Source organism: Heteronotia binoei, chromosome 15 (assembly GCF_032191835.1).
Source record: "Heteronotia binoei isolate CCM8104 ecotype False Entrance Well chromosome 15, APGP_CSIRO_Hbin_v1, whole genome shotgun sequence".
NCBI lineage: Eukaryota > Metazoa > Chordata > Lepidosauria > Squamata > Gekkonidae > Heteronotia > Heteronotia binoei.
Genome location: NC_083237.1, coordinates 63,782,058 through 63,800,990, shown reverse-complemented (window position 1 = coordinate 63,800,990; position 18,933 = coordinate 63,782,058). Strand labels below are relative to the sequence as shown.

Here is an 18,933-nt window from a genome sequence, read left to right as displayed (position 1 = left end):
AAAGACAGGGCCTTTTCGGTAACGGCTCCTTGCTGGTGGAACCAGCTGCCGGAAGGGGTGAGGGCCCTGCGTGACCTTGGGCAGTTCCGCAGGGCCTGTAAGACAGCCCTCTTCCGGCTGGCCTATAACTAACTAACATTGGAAACTTTATGGAAGGTTGCAGTGTAGCACTTTGGCAGATCGTTTGAGCCGGTTTGGTGTAGTGGTTAAGTGTGCGGACTCTTATCTGGGAGAACCGGGTTTGATTCCCCACTCCTCCACTTGCACCTGCTGGAATGGCCTTGGGTCAGCCATAGCTCTAATAGAGAGCCAGTTTGGTGTAGTGGTTAAGTGTGCGGACTCTTATCTGGGAGAACCGGGTTTGATTCCCCACTCCTCCACTTGCACCTGCTAGCATGGCCTTGGGTCAGCCATAGCTCTGGCAGAGGTTGTCCTTGAAAGGGCAGCTGCTGTGAGAGCCCTTTCCAGCCCCACCCACCTCACAGGGTGTCTGTTGTGGGGGAGGAAGGGAAAGGAGATTGTGAGCCGCTCTGAGACTCTTCGGAGTGGAGGACGGGATATAAATCCAATATCTTCTTACTATTTTACTGTATTAAATTGTTGCAAATTGATGTATTTTTAAAACCAAACTCTATGTTAGATTTTATAATAATAATAATAAATTTATTTTTGTATCCCGCCCTCCCCTGCCAAAGGCAGGCTCAGGACGGCTCACAGGACATGGTATAACCGTGATTTCAATAAAATACAATCAGTACAATAAAACAGATTAAAATACAGTTAAATTACACTATAATTTAAGTTAAAATTAGATAAAACAGCCGTTATAAGTTAGTAATTAAGGTGCTACAATTCACAAACATGTATAGGATGGCTATAAGTTAATTTAGCCGGGTTCCATCTTAAAAGTGAGCTGAAAGAGGGTGGTTTTGCAAGCCCAGCAAAACGGATTCAGGTGAACCACCCTGAGCCGCTTCGGTGGGAAAGGGGGGGGATATAAACTGAAATAAACTGAAACTGAAACTACTAAGAGCACGGCATTGCCCAGAAACCTTTTTAAAGAGACTGATCGTTGCAGTATACCACAGGATAAATCGAATGAAATAAATAAATAAGATTACGGAAGCTATCTGTCACGGACTCTTCTAAAGCTGTACTTGTTGTATTACTTATGGTGTGAGAAGGTGTTCGTATAAATCAAATTAAGATAACTTGTTTTATCATTTTAAAATAGTGTTTATTTAGGTGATTTTTCTTCGTACTGCGCTATAATTTACTGAAAGGCGGCTGACAAATCACCGAAGCAGGACACGGAACGGCTGAAAACAAGCAATCCGGGCAAAAGGACGTCAGCTAAAGCTGCAGAGAATGATCCGACTGCAGCTGTGGAGACAGAGATCGCCTGAAGGTTCCCCGCAGCAAAAGGCCCGCCTGCAAGGCAGCCAAACTCACTCGTAAATTACAGTGAGGACTAAAAGAAGCACCGAGGAAAGAGGCAGGGAGTGCTCCCATACCTGTCTGCCAGCGTATCGCAGAGCAAGCTTCCCGCTCACAAGCGCTTGCACGTCCTCAGGCCTGCGGAGAGAACACAGAACAGGAAATGTTGATTCATCGTGGACGTGACTGCAGCCTATCGTGGCACCCTCGATGTAACCCATACCCCCCCCCCCCCAGCTCTGCAGGGGCCGGTCATAAGTGTTAATCAGAGGACTCTTTTGCAAACCTCAGACACCATGTAAGACTGCGAAAATCCAAAGGATATGAAGATCATGCTACTGGTTTTACATCCCGCCCTATACTTTGAATCTCAGTCTCAGTGTGGTCACTATCTCCTTTACCTCCCCCCACCCCACAACAGACACCCTGTGAGGTAGGTGGGGCTGAAGAAGAAGATGATATTGGATTTATATCCCGCCCTCCACTCCGAAGAGTCTCAGAGCGGCTCACAATCTCCTTTACCTTCCTCCCCCAAAACAGACACCCTGTGAGGTGGGTGGGGCTGGAGAGGGCTCTCACAGCAGCTGCCCTTTCAAGGACAACCTCTGCCAGAGCTATGGCTGACTCAAGGCCATTTCAGCAGGTGCAAGTGGAGGAGTGGGGAATCAAACCCGGTTCTCCCAGATAAGAGTCCGCACACTTAACCACTACACCAAACTGGCTCTCCAGCTGCTGAGAGAGCTCTTACAGCAGCTGCCCTTTCAAGGACAACTCCTACGAGAGCTCTGGCTGACCCAAGGGATAGGAGGACAGAAAAAAGGCCTTGAAATCAACATTTTGGCGAGGGCAGATTTCAAAAAAAAAAAAAGGGAGGAAGGAGAAACAGCAAGGAACTAGCATCTTCCTACAGGGGATGAGAAGAAAAGAGCGGAAGTGAAATCCGGTGCCTGTTTGAAAAGGAGGTTAAGGGATTTTTTTTTTGTTAGAATGGGGAAATGGTGGTGGGTTTGAATATAGTACAGAACAGATGGGCTGGCATACACAGGAGAGAGGCGGGAGGGTGGTAGAGAAACAGGAGCCAGGAGGGGACAGGATCGGAGGGGGGGTGGGGCGGCAAATGGAGGCCTTTTGGAAGGCTTCGATGACCCCAAAGAAACCGGCATGCGCTGTAACTCTTGTGCACACTAAATTCATTTAACAACTTAACCGGGCGAGACAATCGACTGAATTCCATAACGTTATTTTAAAAGCTTTTGTAATAAGTTTTTTTGAATTTCGGACTTATTTTTGTTACTGTATCACATTTTCCCCTGGCTTTGGCCTTTCTGTGATTCTCCTATTAGCATTGGGAACTCTCGCACGAGCAGCCGCAGCAACCCCCGCTGAGAAGCCTCACCGAGAAGAGCAGCTCATGGCTGTGCATTAAATTCCAGGGACTGACGGCGACTTGTGGAAAGATTCCCACAGCTTCACTGCAGAAGGCTTAAGAAACGCACTCTCGGAGAAGACCGAGCGCGTGGCATCTGGAGGATCCTTCTCTCTCCCGGGGGTGGGCTTCCTGTCACAGGAAGGGAAGCATGGCCCAGCCTCCACAGCGCACCAGAAAGTTCACGATGGCGGCTTTGGAGGTCACCTTCTCATAAGAAGAACATTTCACACGAGAGGGGTCTGGATTAGACTTCCACCAGCCAGAACAGGAGTGGCCAAAGCTGCTTAATGTAAGAGCCATGCAGGATAAATGTCAGATGTTTGAGAGCCGCAAGGCCACGAATGTCAGATGTTTGAGGGAGGAAAGGAAGGAGAAGGGGGGAAGGGAGGAAGGATGATGGGAGGAGAGGTCGAAAGAAAGCGACTTTAACTTTAAATGCATTTTCCAAGCTGCCGTCTGGCTTGGAGGAGGGATTTCAAGAGAGAAGCACCTTTTCCAAGTCAGCCGACAGGGTCATGGGAGTTTCAAGAGCCACACAGGATGCGTGAAAGAGCCACGTGTGGCTCCCGAGCTGCAGTTTGCCCACCTCTGAGCAAGAAGGAAAGGCAAGCACTCTGCTACTCTTTGGCACAATCACCCTTGTTCTTTCTCCTCCTCTGGAGAGCCAGTTTGGTGTAGTGGTTAAGTGGGCGGACTCTTGTCTGGGAGAACCGGGTTTGATTCCCCACTCCTCCACTTGCACCTGCTGGAATGGCCTTGGGTCAGCCATAGCTCTGGCCGACGTTGTCCTTGAAAGGGCAGCTGCTGGGAGAGCCCTCTCCAGCCCCACCCACCTCACAGGGTTTCTGTTGTGGGGGAGGAAGGGAAAGGAGATTGTGAGCCGCTCTGAGACTCTCCGGAGTGGAGGGCGGGATATAAATCCAATATCTTCATCTAGCTCATAGGGTGTCTGTTGTGGGGGAGGAAGGGAAAGGAGATTGTGAGCCGCTCTGAGACTCTCCGGAGCGGAGGGTGGGATATAAATCCAATATCATCTTCTTCTTCTTCTTCTCTTCCCGCCATAAGTCAACACCCCAAATCCCACACATTAAGGACTCTCAGATGACAGCAGGCGCTGACTGCAGAGTGCTTTGCGCTGCCACGTGGAGAGTGAGGGGAGACAGAGGGGCAGGGCTGTGCCGTGACACTGCTCCTGCGGTATCATTAGCCACGTACGAGTTCAGCATGATCTTGCACAGCAGCATGTACTTCAACGCTGTGATGGCTTTGGGGCTGTCGATAGAGTCGTAACCCTCGAACGCCTCATAAAAATACGAGTACGCCGTCTTCCAGTCTTTCTCTTCTGCTGCATGGATGATGCCTGTTGGAAACGGGAGGCAAAGAACAGGTCTGGTGTTACGACTATCGTAGACCCACCCGCAGGACGGCAGAAAGGGAGACGTGGCCTACAAGCGCAAGGGACTTGGTGGGGGAGAGGGGAGCAGAGTCTTGAATGCTCACACCTTCATTGTGAGACTAGACTACTGTAATGGCCTCTACATGGGGCTGCCCTTGTACCGAACTCAGAAACTCCAGCTAGTGCAGAACGCGGCAGCCAGGCTGCTGGTGGGTCTACCTAGGTGGGAACATGTGCGGCCTAGGCTGCGCGAGCTGCACTGGCTGCCAATTGTATACCGAGTCCGTTACAAGGTGCTGGTTATTACCTTTAAAGCCCTATATGGCCGAGGACCTACCTACCTTAGGGACCGTCTCTCTCCATATGTTCCCCAGAGGGCACTGAGATCTAGTTCACAAAATCTAGTGAAAATCCCCGGGCCAAAGGAGGCCTAACTGAAAGTAACAGGTGAGCGGGCCTTCTCGATAACAGCACCCCAACGGTGGAACCAGCTGCCAGAGGAGTTGAGGGCCCTGCGGGACCGTAATCAGTTCCGTAGGGCTTGCAAAACCGTCCTTTTCCAGCCGGCATATTAAGATGGAACCATCGCATCAATAAGCTATGTTTACATGAATATTAAGAATGTAGCACCATTAATTTATATTGTAATTTAAATTTTAATCTAATCGCTGTTTTTAGAAGATGAAGATATTGGATTTATATCCCGCCCTCCACCAGGCTCAAATTACACCAGGCTCAAACTTTGCCCTAATACTCTTTGATGTTCTGGTCCTAAAATTTCTGCTGCTTCTCCCACAAGAGGTCATCAAACTCGGGGCCAAGCAAGCATGGGAGCACCATCTCCTTGTTTTCTGACAAAGCATCACCATGACATCTATCTAGAGAGCCAGTCTGGTGTAGTGGTTAAGTATGCAGACGCTTATCTGGGAAAACTGGGCTTCATTCCCCACTCCTCACATGCAGCTGCGGGAATGGCCTTGGTCAGCCATAGTTCTCTTATCTGGGAGAACCGGGTTTGATTCCCCACTCCTCCACTTGCACCTGCTGGAATGGCCTTGGGTCAGCCAGAGCTCTCTTATCTGGGAGAACCGGGTTTGATTCCCCACTCCTCCACTTGCACCTGCTGGAATGGCCTTGGGTTCGCCATAGCTCTCTTATCTGGGAGAACCGGGTTTGATTCCCCACTCCTCCACTTGCAGCTGCTGGAATGGCCTTGGGATAGCCAGAGCTCTCTTATCTGGGAGAACCGGGTTTGATTCCCCACTCCTCCACTTGCAGCTGCTGGAATGGCCTTGGGTTAGCCAGAGCTCTCTTATCTGGGAGAACCGGGTTTGATTCCCCGCTCCTCCACTTGCAGCTGCTGGAATGGCCTTGGGTCAGCCAGAGCTCTCTTATCTGGGAGAACCGGGTTTGCTTCCCCGCTCCTCCACTTGCAGCTGCTGGAATGGCCTTGGGTTAGCCAGAGCTCTCTTATCTGGGAGAACCGGGTTTGATTCCCCGCTCCTCCACTTGCAGCTGCTGGAATGGCCTTGGGTCAGCCAGAGCTCTCTTATCTGGGAGAACCGGGTTTGATTCCCCACTCCTCCACTTGCAGCTGCTGGAATGGCCTTGGGTTCGCCATAGCTCTCTTATCTGGGAGAACCGGGTTTGATTCCCCACTCCTCCACTTGCAGCTGCTGGAATGGCCTTGGGATAGCCAGAGCTCTCTTATCTGGGAGAACCGGGTTTGATTCCCCACTCCTCCACTTGCAGCTGCTGGAATGGCCTTGGGTTAGCCAGAGCTCTCTTATCTGGGAGAACCGGGTTTGATTCCCCGCTCCTCCACTTGCAGCTGCTGGAATGGCCTTGGGTCAGCCAGAGCTCTCTTATCTGGGAGAACCGGGTTTGCTTCCCCGCTCCTCCACTTGCAGCTGCTGGAATGGCCTTGGGTTAGCCAGAGCTCTCTTATCTGGGAGAACCGGGTTTGATTCCCCGCTCCTCCACTTGCAGCTGCTGGAATGGCCTTGGGTCAGCCAGAGCTCTCTTATCTGGGAGAACCGGGTTTGATTCCCCACTCCTCCACTTGCAGCTGCTGGAATGGCCTTGGGTTAGCCAGAGCTCTCTTATCTGGGAGAACCGGGTTTGCTTCCCCACTCCTCCACTTGCAGCTGCTGGAATGGCCTTGGGTCAGCCAGAGCTCTCTTATCTGGGAGAACCAGGTTGGATTCCCCACTCCTCCACTTGCAGCTGCTGGAATGGCCTTGGGTCAGCCATAGCTCTCACTGAGTTGCCCTTGAAAGGGCAGCTGCTGTAATAGCCCTCTCACCCCCACCCATCTCTCCTTGTTGGGGGGCGGGGAGAAGATATAGGAGATTGTAAGCCGCTCTGAGTCTCTGATTCAGAGAGAAGGGCGGGGTATAAATCTGTGGTCGTCTTCTTCAACAACGCAAGAGGCATTGGCCAAATAGAAAGATGAACTCACAAATGGCCTTGTGGCTCATCGGCGCCACCTACCTGACTGCATATCTAGGGCCGCCTGCAGCTTGGGTGGGCAATATATTGCGTTGGCTGTGGTTCGGGCAGAGGTTAACGCTGCTCTCGCTTTTGGCAGGTTGCTCAAGGCGTGATAGGTCTTGCTCTCCAGCAGCTGGACTTCCACCAAGAGGGCCTTGTCATCCATCTTCTTCAACTCCCGCAAAAGCTGTGAGCCTGGAAAAAGCAACACACTGGAGCCAGCCGCCGGAGAAACCCTTCGACTAATAGCCGGCTGCTTCCCTTTTGCTGGATTCTTAAAATGCTTTATTCTAATCTCGGCCACGAAATGAAAAAGAAACGCAGTTATGGCACAGAGAGCTAGCAGGACATAATGGCTAGAGGGTCCACTTCTAACGGAGAGAGCCCTACATCCAAAATCTGCAATACAGCAATAAAATTAACTGGGTGATCTTGGGTAAGTCATTCTCTCTCAAGACTTCCAGGAGGCTGGAAGACTTCCCCTGAAAGACTGGGGAAGATCAGGCTACCTATGAAACAAATAAATGAGATCTCTCCTCACCAATGAGAGACACCGTCCTGTCTCCCTTCCAAATAGGCTACTGCACATGTGCCCAAGTGACTGCATTCAAAACTGTAGTATTAAAACAATCCTATTCTGGATTCGTGAAGAATCCAGCCTAGAATGAACCTGTATGAAATGTTTTAATGAACATAAGAACATAAGAGAAGCCATGTTGGATCAGGCCAATGGCCCATCCAGTCCAACACTCTGTCACACAGTGGCAAATTTTATATATACACAAAGACACACACACATATACACACTTTGGCTAATAGCCGCTGATGGACCTCTGCTCCATATTTTTATCTAACCCTCTCTTGAAGGTGGCTATGCTTGTGGCCGCCACCACCTCCTGTGGCAGTGAATTCCACATGTTAATCACCCTTTGGGTGAAGAAGGACTTCCTTTTATCCGATTTAACCTGTCTGCTCAGTAATTTCATCGAATGCCCACGAGTTCTTGTATTGTGAGAAAGGGAGAAAAGTACTTCTTTCTCTACTTTCTCCATCCCATGCATTATCTTGTAAACCTCTATCATGTCACCCCGCAGTCGACATTTCTCCAAGCTAAAGAGCCCCAAGCGTTTCAACCTTTCTTCATAGGGAAGGTGTTCCAGCCCTTTAATCATTCTAGTTGCCCTTTTCTGGACTTTCTCCAATGCTATAATATCCTTTTTGAGGTGCGGCGACCAGAACTGCACACAGTACTCCAAATGAGACCGCACCATCGATTTATACAGGGGCATTATGATGCTGGCTGATTTGTTTTCAATCCCCTTCCTAATAATTCCCAGCATGGCGTTGGCCTTTTTTATTGCAAACGCACACTGTCTTGACATTTTCAGTGAGTTATCTACCACGACCCCAAGATCTCTCTCTTGGTCAGTCTCTGCCAGTTCACATGATTTTATTGTGACTCCATTTTTAGCACTATGTTGTTTTAACTGTTGTTAGCTGCCCTTAGCCCGTCAGGGGAGGGCGGGATACACATGTAATAAAATAAATTGACTGGTAAACCATTTATTTATTATGACATTGGAGGTAGATCGGAAATCAGCCAGCCCAGGGGTCACACTGAGCAGCTGAATGTGTGGGTTGAAATACTGGGCATTTGAAACAATACAGCAGTTCTGTCTGGGGGGCTCAATGGCCCCTTCACATCGTGCGACGATCATGCTTGTGTGAAACACATCCAGGGCTAAGCAGCTTCTTATTTTTTCCAACCTTAACAGGAGAAACTGTGAAAACCCAAGATGTCTTCTTCCTAGAGGTGTGATAGCCCGAAAATTCCCCATCCTGACAACTTCCCCCAATTATTTTCCAAGGTTTTATTTATTTCTTTATTTCGATTCATATCCCGCCCTCCCCGCCAAAGCAGGCTCGGGGCGGCTCGCCTATTCATGTGCGGGAAAATTCAAGATGGGAAAATTTGGAAGAGTGCTAAAAAAAATTCCTATATTTTTTCTCTCTTTCGGAGCAAGTGAAATGCTTTTTACTCGCTCTAAATGTGTAATACAAAAACCTTCAGAAAAATACAGTCTAAAGCATAAGATGATGTTAATTCCAGTTGGACGTCGTCTTACCTAACTGTAACGCCTCCTGGTACCTTTTAGTGTCAAAGTACAAGGACACCAGCCTTGCCTAGAAAAGGGGGGAAAATATTTTTTTAAAGGATTTTAATTAAAACTAGACTATAAATACATATACCCCGACCATTCCAGCCCAGGCTAGCCTAATCTCTGCAGATCTTGGGAGATTAGGGTACTTTGTATTTGGGTGGGAGAACATCAAGAAAATCCAGTGTTGCTATGGAGAGTAGGCAGCGGCAAACCACCTCTGTTTGTCTCTTGCCTTGAAAACTCTATGAAGTCACCATTAAGTCAGCTGCAATGTGACTGCCCTTGACATGCACACAAATACATTTAGGAACCAAGCTGGCAGTAAACACTACGCAAGGCATGGGACAGGGAAGACCCCTGCCAGGAAAACTTAACAAGAGCAACGCAGCACAACGCTCAGGTGAGCCTCTGCAGAAAAGGCTACAGTGAGTTTTAAGAGGAACGTGTGCCCAACACGATATTTTCTATTTTTGTCATGAGCACACAAGCAGACCAATCGCCCACCTTAAACACAGTCAGAAAATACAAAAGGCTGGTGCATTGTAAAGCCACTGAGTACCAAAGGGGAGGGACGGTGGCTCAGTGGTGGAGCATCTGCTTGGTAAGCAGAAGGTCCCAGGTTCAATCCCCGGCATCTCCAACTAAAAAGGGTCCAGGCAAATAGGTGTGAAAAACCTCAGCTGGAGACCCTGGAGAGCCATGAATGGGGCTGTGGCTCAGTGGCAGAGCATCTGCTTGGTAAGCAGAAGGTCCCAGGTTCAATCCCCGGCATCTCCAACTAAAAAGGGTCCAGGCAAATAGGTGTGAAAAACCTCAGCTGGAGACCCTGGAGAGCCATGAATGGGGCTGTGGCTCAGTGGCAGAGCATCTGCTTGGTAAGCAGAAGGTCCCAGGTTCAATCCCCGGCATCTCCAACTAAAAAGGGTCCAGGCAAATAGGTGTGAAAAACCTCAGCCTGAGACCCTGGAGAGCCGCTGCCAGTCTGAATAGACAAGACTAACTTAGGGAGGGACAGTGGCTCAGTGGTAGAGCATCTGCTTGGGAAGCAGAAGGTCCCAGGTTCAATCCCCGGCATCTCCAACTAAAAAGGGTCCAGGCAAATAGGTCTGAAAAACCTCAGCTTGAGACCCTGGAGAACCATGAATGGGGCTGTGGCTCAGTGGTATTGCATCTGCTTGGGAAGCAGAAGGTCCCAGGTTCAATCCCTGGCATCTCCAAAAAAGGGTCCAGGCAAACAGGTGTGAAAAACCTCAGCTTGAGACCCTGGAGAGCCGCTGCCAGTCTGAGAAGACAATACTGTCTTTGATGGACCAAGGGTCTGATTGAGTATAAGGCAGCTTCATATGTCCATATGTCCACCCAAAGTAATGCTTTGAGACCGTGTCGGCAATAACCGGATGGTGTACTAGAACCAAACAGGTACCAGCCGTGTGGGCATCGCAAGCCACCAGACGGGGCCACAGATTTCCAAATCTGGGTAAAGAGAGGCTAGCTTAGCTGCACAAGAAGCCAAATAAACCAACACAGAGAAAGAGAATTTTAAATATATACCTCCAGAGCTTGGCGCAGGAACGTCCTCTTCTCTGATTTGGCCCACTCGATGCATTCAAGACACAAGTCAACCTTAGAAGAAAGAAACCACGGTCATTCTTTCCCTGAATATTATCCTCTGTGTGAACTTAGGTAGGAAAAATCCAATGCGCGGTTATAGGATGGGGGAGACTTGTCCGGGCAGTAGTATGTGCGAAAAGGATCTTGGGGTCTGAGTGGACCGCACACTGAATATGAGTCAACAGTGTGATGCAGCGGCTAAAAAAGCAAATGCAATATTGGGCTGTATTAGCAGAAGTATAGTGTCCAGATCATGTGAAGTGATGGTATCGCTTTACTCTGCTCTGGTAAGACCTCACCTGGAGTATTGTGTTCAGTTTTGGGCATCGCATTTTAAGAAGGATATAGACAAGCTGGAATGGGTCATAGCCAAAGACCACTTTGGTCAGTTGCATTAAGATTTCCCCATCTCCTGTGGCATCGCTGGAGACCAAGTCCTGTGAAGAAAGGTTGAAGGAGCTGGGCCTGCTTAGCCTGGAGAGGAGGCGGCTGAGAGGTGATAGGATCACCATCTTTGAGTCCTTGAAGGGTTGTCATCTAGAGGATGGTGTGGAGTTGTTTTGTGGCCCCATAAGGTAGGACCAGACCAATGGGTTGAAATTAAATCAAAAGAGTTTTTGGCTCAACATTAGGAAGAACTTCCTGACCCTTAGAGCGATTCCTCAGTGGGCTTCCTCAGAGGTGGTGGGACTCTCCTTCCTTGGAGGTTTTTAAACAGAGGTTAGATGGCCATCTGACAGCAATGAAGAAAAAGATACTGGATTATATCCAGCCCTCCACTCCGAATCTCAGAGTGGCCTCACAATCTCCTTTACCTTCCTTCCCCACAAGAGACACCCTGTGAGGTGGGTGGGGCTGAGAGGACTCTCACAGCAGCTGCCCTTTCAAGGACAACCTCTGCCAGAGCTATGCTGACCCAAGGCCATTCCAGCAGCTGCAAGTGGAGGAGCGGGGAATCAAACCCGGTTCTCCCAGATAAGAGAGCTCTGGCTGACGCAAGGCTATTCCAGCAGCTGCAAGTGGAGGAGTGGGGAATCCAACCCGGTTCTCCCAGATAAGAGAGCTCTGGCTGACCCAAGGACATTCCAGCAGCTGCAAGTGGAGGAGTGGGGAACCAAACTTGGTTCTCCCAGAGAAGAGTCCGCACACTTAACCACTACATCAGACTGGCTCTCTATTAGAGCTATGGCTGACCCAAGGCCATTCCAGCAGCTGCAAGTGGAGGAGTGGGGAACCAAACTTGGTTCTCCCAGAGAAGAGTCCACACACTTAACCACTACACCAGACTGGCTCTCTATTAGAGCTGTGGCTGACCCAAGGCCATCCCAGCAGGTGCAAGTGGAGGAGCGGGGAATGAAACCCGGTTCTCCCAGATAAGAGTCTGCACAGTTAACCACTACACCAAACTGGCTCTCCTGTGAATTTACGGGGAGGTGAGTTTAGATCCTGTGAATTTAGGGGGAGGTATTTGTGAGTTTCCTGCATTGTGCAGGGGGTTGGACTAGATGATCCTGAAGGTCCCTTCAAACTCTATGATTCTGACTGCCTTCCTCGGAACACGGCCCATGGGAAGACGACACCTGAGAACCACTTGAAGCCAGCTGCCCTTTGGTAAGAGCAGCAGGACTGTGCCCCAACGCCAGCTGTCTCACCTCTTGTCCAGTTGCAGCTTCCATGTCTAGGAACAGGTCTAGCAGGGACCGAACCAGACGGGCTGCCTTCGCCTTGCTGATGGAGTTCAAGAAGGGACGCACATACTTCAAGAGTCCTCCGAGCTCTGTATTAGAAATAAAGCCGTCAGTCAGTGTGGCTCAGGTGCTGGGAAAGATGTAACAGGAGGCACTGAAAGCATCAGGTGACGTTTTGAAAATGGCCACACGCACACACACACCACACACCCAGTGCACGAGGTGTATTTGAGCAGATGAAGGCTCCACCTTGGAGCACGGCATTTGGCTGAACGTTCTGACAGCTGTATAGATACAAAGAAAGAAGTACTTTCTTTGTATCTCCCTTTCTCACAATACAAGAACTCGTGGGCATTCGATGAAATTGCTGAGCAGACGGGTTAAAACGGATAAAAGGAAGTACTTCTTCACCCAAAGGGTGATTAACTTGTGGAATTCACTGCCACAGGAGGTGGCGGTGGCTACAAGCATAGTCAGCTTCAAGAGGGGGTTAGATAAAAATATGGAGCAGAGTCCACAGTGTGTGTGTGTGTGTGTGTATGTTTTTTTTGGCCACTGTGTGACAGAGTGTTGCACTGGATGGGCCATTGGCCTGATCTAACATGGCTTCTCTTATGTTCTTAATACTATAACCATACATAGCGTTTTAGAATTCCGGGCTTATACCCAGGGCTTTTTTAATAGCAGGAGCTCCTTTGCATATTAGGCTTCATCCCCCTGATGTAGCCAATCCTCCAAGAGCTTACAGGGCTCTTCTTGCAGGGCCTATTGTAAGCTCCAAGAGGATTGGCTACATCGGGGGGGGGGATAGCGTAATATGCAAAGGAGTTCCTGCTACAAAAAGCCCTGCTTATAACCATTCACTTGATGAGTTTGTGGCAAATGAGAGTCTCCACCGCACAAAAAGGGAGAGCGGGTCACCAGGATGGGCCGTATGAAAGCAAGACGGATGACGAAATACAAAATGAAGTATCCCACAGAAAGCTATTAGAATGTCAAGGAATAGTCCAAATGTACCCGGAGCATATATTAAACACACGCACGCCCCTTGATTTCCCAGCCCCCGTTTCAGAAGCTTATATATGACATCTACTGTTACCCTCCCAAACAAAGCTGCATCTAAATCCCTTGAAGTAAATAGGTCTAGAACGGCTCTGTAAGAGTACCTGCAGAACAGAAGAATCTTGATACCTATGCACATTAGACTAGGCGGGCCTCCTTGGGTGGCAAGTCTTCTAAATGTGGGGCCACCGCAGAATACCCTATGCACAGAACAGTTATCAACTTAGCCTCATGTATGTGGGATCTGGACAGCTCAGATCTCAGCAAGCAGCAATTATGGAAGAACTGCGACCACTAAGGGCATTATCGGTCTCAGGCAGGCAGGCAACAGCGCGATCTTTACGTCAAGCCCTAAGCAACTGGTGGGCAGCTGCATGTTCCAAAGTATTCCAGGGCAATCCCACCTCCCGAAACTTTGCAGCAATCAATCCACAAGTCTGAGTGGATAGCAGCAGTTGTATGGCCAGACAGAAGCTGCATCTCAAGAAGAGAAGAGGAGGAGATTGGATGTATACCCTGACCTTTGCTACGCAGAGGCGTCTCAGAGTGACTTACAATTTCCTTTCCCTCCCCCACAATAGACACCCTGTGAGGTAGGTGAGGCTGAGAGAGCTCTCCCAGAACTGCTCTTGAGCAGAACAGTCCTGAGAGCGCTTTTAGCTGACCCAAGGTCACATCAGCAGGTGTTATGTGGAGGAGTGGGGAATCAAACCCAGTTCTCCCAGATAACAGCCCGCACACTTAACCATTGCACCAAACTGGCTCCCAGGTGAGATAAAGGACCTACGCAAAGTTAATTTCAGTTAATTTTCATTCTAGACGGATTTCCCAAGTCCAGGCCTGGTGAGATTTTATCTTTTCTGACTCTCCGCCATCAAATGATGAGCCAAAACCTAAAGCATTCCGAGTAACAAATTTATGCCTTCCGTAATGAATATTTGCATAGCTAAGGAGTCCCAAAAACAGGGAATGCAACCATGCCAAACAACGTCTTTTGTACAGCTGTGAATGCAGGGCTACCATTGCTGTCCTCTTACCCAGGTTTCAGGCCTATTCTCAAAACATATGCAAGCCCATGGGAATGAAAGCAGGGGGCCTTCTAGTCCTTTCCATCCACTATCCTGACAGACAACCACGGGCCACAAACAGTGTAGGCGCTGCAACTAGAATTACCACCACAGGAAAACCACCAAGTGATCCAGCTCTGTATGGGTAGCTCCAGGGCTTTCTCTGTAGCTGGAACTCCTTTGTATATTGGGCCATACCGCGGAGGTTTTTGTCAACAAACTAGAGCACAATCCCCGATCTGCCTATGTCACTTCTGGGTGACGTAGGCCTATCGTGTTTATTTCCAGCATCTTCCCTCCCCGCTCTGTGAGCTCACCCTCAACACCCGCCAACCCACTGGAACATGGGCATCCTGATGGACCTGGAAACTCTGGTTCCCACCTGGTTTCCCTCCCTGCAGCCTGTGGCTCTTTCAGCTGGGCATGTGTCCAGATTCAGTTTTCCTCAAGGCCCAGTTTTCGTTTTCATGAACAGAACAACCTGTTGTTGCAAAGTGCACAGTCCATTCCAGCTGACCAGACTGGTTCCAGTCCAGAGTTTTGTTTTTATGTATTTGAGAACGTTCAGTGGAGGCGCACTAACTAGTCTTTCCCATCCCTTTTGCTCCTCATATAGGTCCTTTAGAGATTTGTACTCTCAGCTAAGCTCTGTCTGGGCTGGGGTTATCGTACATCCGCATCATCTTAATGTAAAATAAATGAAAACGTCTCAAAATGAGAAGTATGTGAACTTTACAAGTTTAAAATCCTAGCATAAAACGTTGTCAATTTGGAAGCCATTTTGGTTGAAACAGCAGATCAGCCCTTCAATTCCCCCTTCAAAATCTCAGGGGCGGAGCTTACACAAGAGCAGGGCTTTTTTTGTAGCCAGGAACTCCTTTGCATATTAGGCCACACACCCCCTGCTGTAGCCAATCCTCCAAGAGTTTACAGGGCTCTTAGTACAGGGTCCAGAGAGAGAATTCTAGCAGGAGTTCCTTTGCATATTAGGCCACACACCCCCTGCTGTAGCCAATCCTCCAAGAGTTTACAGGGCTCCTTAGTACAGGGTCCAGAGAGAGAATTCTAGCAGGAGTTCCTTTGCATATTAGGCCATACACCCCTGATGTAGCCAATCCTCCAAGAGCTTACAGGGCTCTTAGTACAGGGTCCAGAGAGAGAATTCTAGCAGGGTTCCTTTGCATATTAGGCCACACACCCCTGCTGTAGCCAATCCTCCAAGAGTTTACAGGGCTCTTAGTACAGGGCCTACTGCAAGCTCCAGGAGGTTTGGCTGCATCAGGGGTGTGTAGCCCAATATGCAAAGAGGTTCCTGTTACAAAAAAAGGCCTGGCAGCTCCATTCTTTCTGCAAAAGCATATTCATTTTGCTTGTCTGACACTGTCATCTAAATTGGTCTACGAGAGGTCTGTAAGTAGATAGAAAGTTTACCTTGGATTGTGTGTGGGGGGGGGAGATTTGAACTAGATGTTTTTGGTCCAGAACAAGAGCTGATATTCTCAGCTGGGACCAAGCAGCGCAGCAAAGCTCTACCCTCTGCTGTTTTTGTTTGAGACGCTGCTGGGAGATGCGTTTAACTGTTTTAAACGTACCTTCGGCTTGTCCTGTCTTGGCTAGGGAGGCTGCCGAGCTCCAAAATGCTTTGCTCTTTGACTTGCACCGCCTCTTCATCATTCTCCTGGACATCGCGCTTCACTACGAGAACAAAAGCATTCACAAGAGAAGTGAGAACTGGACAGAGTTTTGACAAAAGAGAAGCAGCTTCCATTGAGTCAAGGACGACTCACGCCTTGCCCTATTCCTTCTTTCTAAAATTAACCTCCTTCTGAATGATCAGCGGCACCTCTGGGAGACAGCTTTCAGTAATGAAGGCAGCAAGACAGAGGAAATCAGGATTCAGGGATTTCTGACAAGGAAGAGTGTGATGTGGCGGCTAAAAAGGCAAATGCCATTTTGGGCTGTATCAACAGAAGTATAGTGCCCAGATCACGTGAAGCGATGGTGTCGCTTTACTCTGCTCTGGTAAGACCTCACCTGGAGCATTGTGTTCAGTTTTGGGCATCGCATTTTAAGAAGGATCTAGACAAGCTCGAACGGGTCCAGAGGAGGGCGACGAAGATGGTGAGGGGTCTGGAGACCAAGTCCTATGAAGAAAGGTTGAAGGAGCTGGGGATGTTTAGCCTGGAGAGGAGGTGACTGCGAGGGGATAGGATCACCATCTTCAAGTACTCAAAGGGCTGTCATAAAGAGGATGGTGTGGAATTGTTTTCTGTGGCCCCAGAAGGTAGGACCAGAACCAATGGGTTGAAATTAAACCAAAACTGTTTCCGGCTCAACATTAGGAAGAACTTCCTGACCGTTAGAGCGGTTCCTCAGTGGAACAGGCTTCCTCAGGAGGTGGTGGGCTCTCCTTCCTTGGAGGTTTTTCCAACAGAGGCTAGATGGCCATCTGACGGTAATGAGGAACCTGTGAATTTAGGGGGAGGCGTTTGTGAGTTTCCTGCATTGTGCAGGGGGTTGGACTAGATGACCCTGGAGGTCCCTTCCAACTCAATGATTCTATGAACCCTGGGACCCAGTTTGCAGCAGCAGCTCAGGAGCAACGAATATTACATTCGCAAGCTGTTTTATGTAATCCAGCCCCGTTTGGCAGAACGCCGTCACGGTAAATGCAAGTGAATAAATCTCCTTCACTCCTTAGCATGTCACTGGATACTGTACAGTTAGAGCTTCCCAACAGTAGGAAGAGCAGGCAGGCTGCCAGTTTTAAAGCCTCGGCGTGAAAGGACAGACGAAACCCCACGAGTATTCAGAGTGACCTACGCTCCTGCCTCCATGCGCTGCACTTTATTACTTGCACGGCACATCAACTGGTACGCAAAAGACTAACCAAGGAAACAACTACGCAGTCTGCCTTCGAGCTAGGGTTGCCAATCCCAGGTGGGGGCAGGGGATCCCCCGGTTTGGAGGGCCCTCCCCCCCCGCTTCAGGGTCGTCAGAAAGCGGGGGGGAGGGGAGGGAAATGTCTGCAGGGAACTCTTATTCCCTATAGAGATTTATTCCCATAGAAAATCATAGAGAATTGATCCGTGGGTATCTGGGGGGGGCTGGGGGTTTTTTTGGGTAGAGGCACCAAATTTTCAGTATAGCATCTAGTGCCTCTCCCCAAAATACCCCCCAAGTTTCAAAAAGATTGGACCAGGGGGTCCAATTCTATGAGCCCCAAAAGAAGGTGCCCCTATCCTTCAATATTTCCTATGGAAGGAAGGCATTGAAAAGGTGTGCCGTCCCTTTCATGTGATGGCCAGAACACCTTTGGAGTTCAGTGATGCTTGTCACAGCCTTGATCTTGGCTCCACCCCTAATGTCTCCTGACTCCACCACCCAAAGTCCCCAGATATTTCTTGAATTGAACTTGGCAACCCTATTTTGAGCATAAAAGACTGGTTTCAGCAGCACCAAGAACCACTCAGTTATCACAAAGTCACAGTTCATCGCTAACAACTTCTAATTTTCCTTACGTATCCCATCAAGAAGAGAAGCCGCTAGGTTCTTGCAAGACGAATGCTTCTTGGTTCATCTCCCCTTATAAGAAGTCAAAGAAACAACAGCACCTATTATGGCTGAAAAAGGTCAAGGTAGTCCCCTGTGCAAGGACCAGTCATTTCTGACTCTGGGGTGAAGTTGCTTTCACAACGTTCTTCAACGGCAGACTTTTTAACGGGGTGGTTTGCCATCGCCTTCCCCAGTCATCTATGCTTCCCCCCCAGCAAGCTGGGGACTCATTTGACCGACCTCGAAAGGATGGACGTCTGGAGACAGCCTTGAGCCGGCTACCTGAACCCAGTTTCTGCCGGGATTGAACTCAGGTCGTGAGCAGAGCTTAGGACTGCAGTACTGCAGCTTTACCACTCTGCACCATGGGGCTCTTCTATTATGGATTACACAGGGGCATAGAGAAATATGGCAACTTATGCGTGCTCTACCATAGTTCCACTAACACAATTGTTTGAGGCGATACAATCCTGTGTTTCCACACATCACAAAGCGTAAGCCACTTCAGCTAAATGTATAAAATGGGTTCATTTCAGACCGTGCTCATCTGGCCTGTCGGGAACACATAAAAGGCACAATAAACTGCTCAGCAGATCGACTTCTCCCCCTTGCGCCACAACCCCCGTCACAGAAAACTGCACCAGAAGCTGCAGGATCTTCTTGTCTGATGCCCTTTACAGCATCCTCCCCCTACTGTCAAAGTCAGCAGCGAGGCAATGTTCACTAAGCTGCTGGGTCTTGTGAGCAAAAAGTCTACTTTGTGAGCAACTGGCCTTAAAGTTGTGAGCTGCTGCACAAATGAGTGTGCTCTGGGGGATAAAAGGGAAGTACTTATTCACCCAAAGGGCGATTAACATGTGGCATTCACTGCCACAGGAGGTGGTGGTGGCCACAAGCATAGCCACCTTCAAGAGGAGTTTAGATAAAAATATGGAGCAGAGGTCCATCAGTGGCTTATTAGCCACAGTGTGTGTGTATATATAAAATTTTTTGCCACTGTGTGACACAGAGTGTTGGACTGGATGGCAGGCCA

General features: G+C 49.1%; 2 protein-coding genes across 2 annotated transcripts in view; both read right to left on the bottom strand.

Annotated features, from left to right (window-relative positions):
* LOC132584205 (unconventional myosin-Id) overlaps positions 1 to 18,933 on the bottom strand; it is a 440,151-nt gene that overhangs the window by 414,456 nt on the left and 6,762 nt on the right. The window lies entirely within an intron of this gene.
* The window catches only part of LOC132584558 (26S proteasome non-ATPase regulatory subunit 11-like), a 28,748-nt gene that overhangs the window by 8,307 nt on the left and 1,508 nt on the right, over positions 1 to 18,933 (bottom strand). Inside the window, 8 exon segments of the mRNA XM_060256463.1 lie at positions 1,515 to 1,575; positions 4,082 to 4,226; positions 6,756 to 6,950; positions 8,882 to 8,939; positions 10,469 to 10,540; positions 12,181 to 12,305; positions 15,938 to 15,962; positions 15,964 to 16,040. Coding sequence (XP_060112446.1) covers positions 1,515 to 1,575; positions 4,082 to 4,226; positions 6,756 to 6,950; positions 8,882 to 8,939; positions 10,469 to 10,540; positions 12,181 to 12,305; positions 15,938 to 15,962; positions 15,964 to 16,040 — 758 coding nt within the window.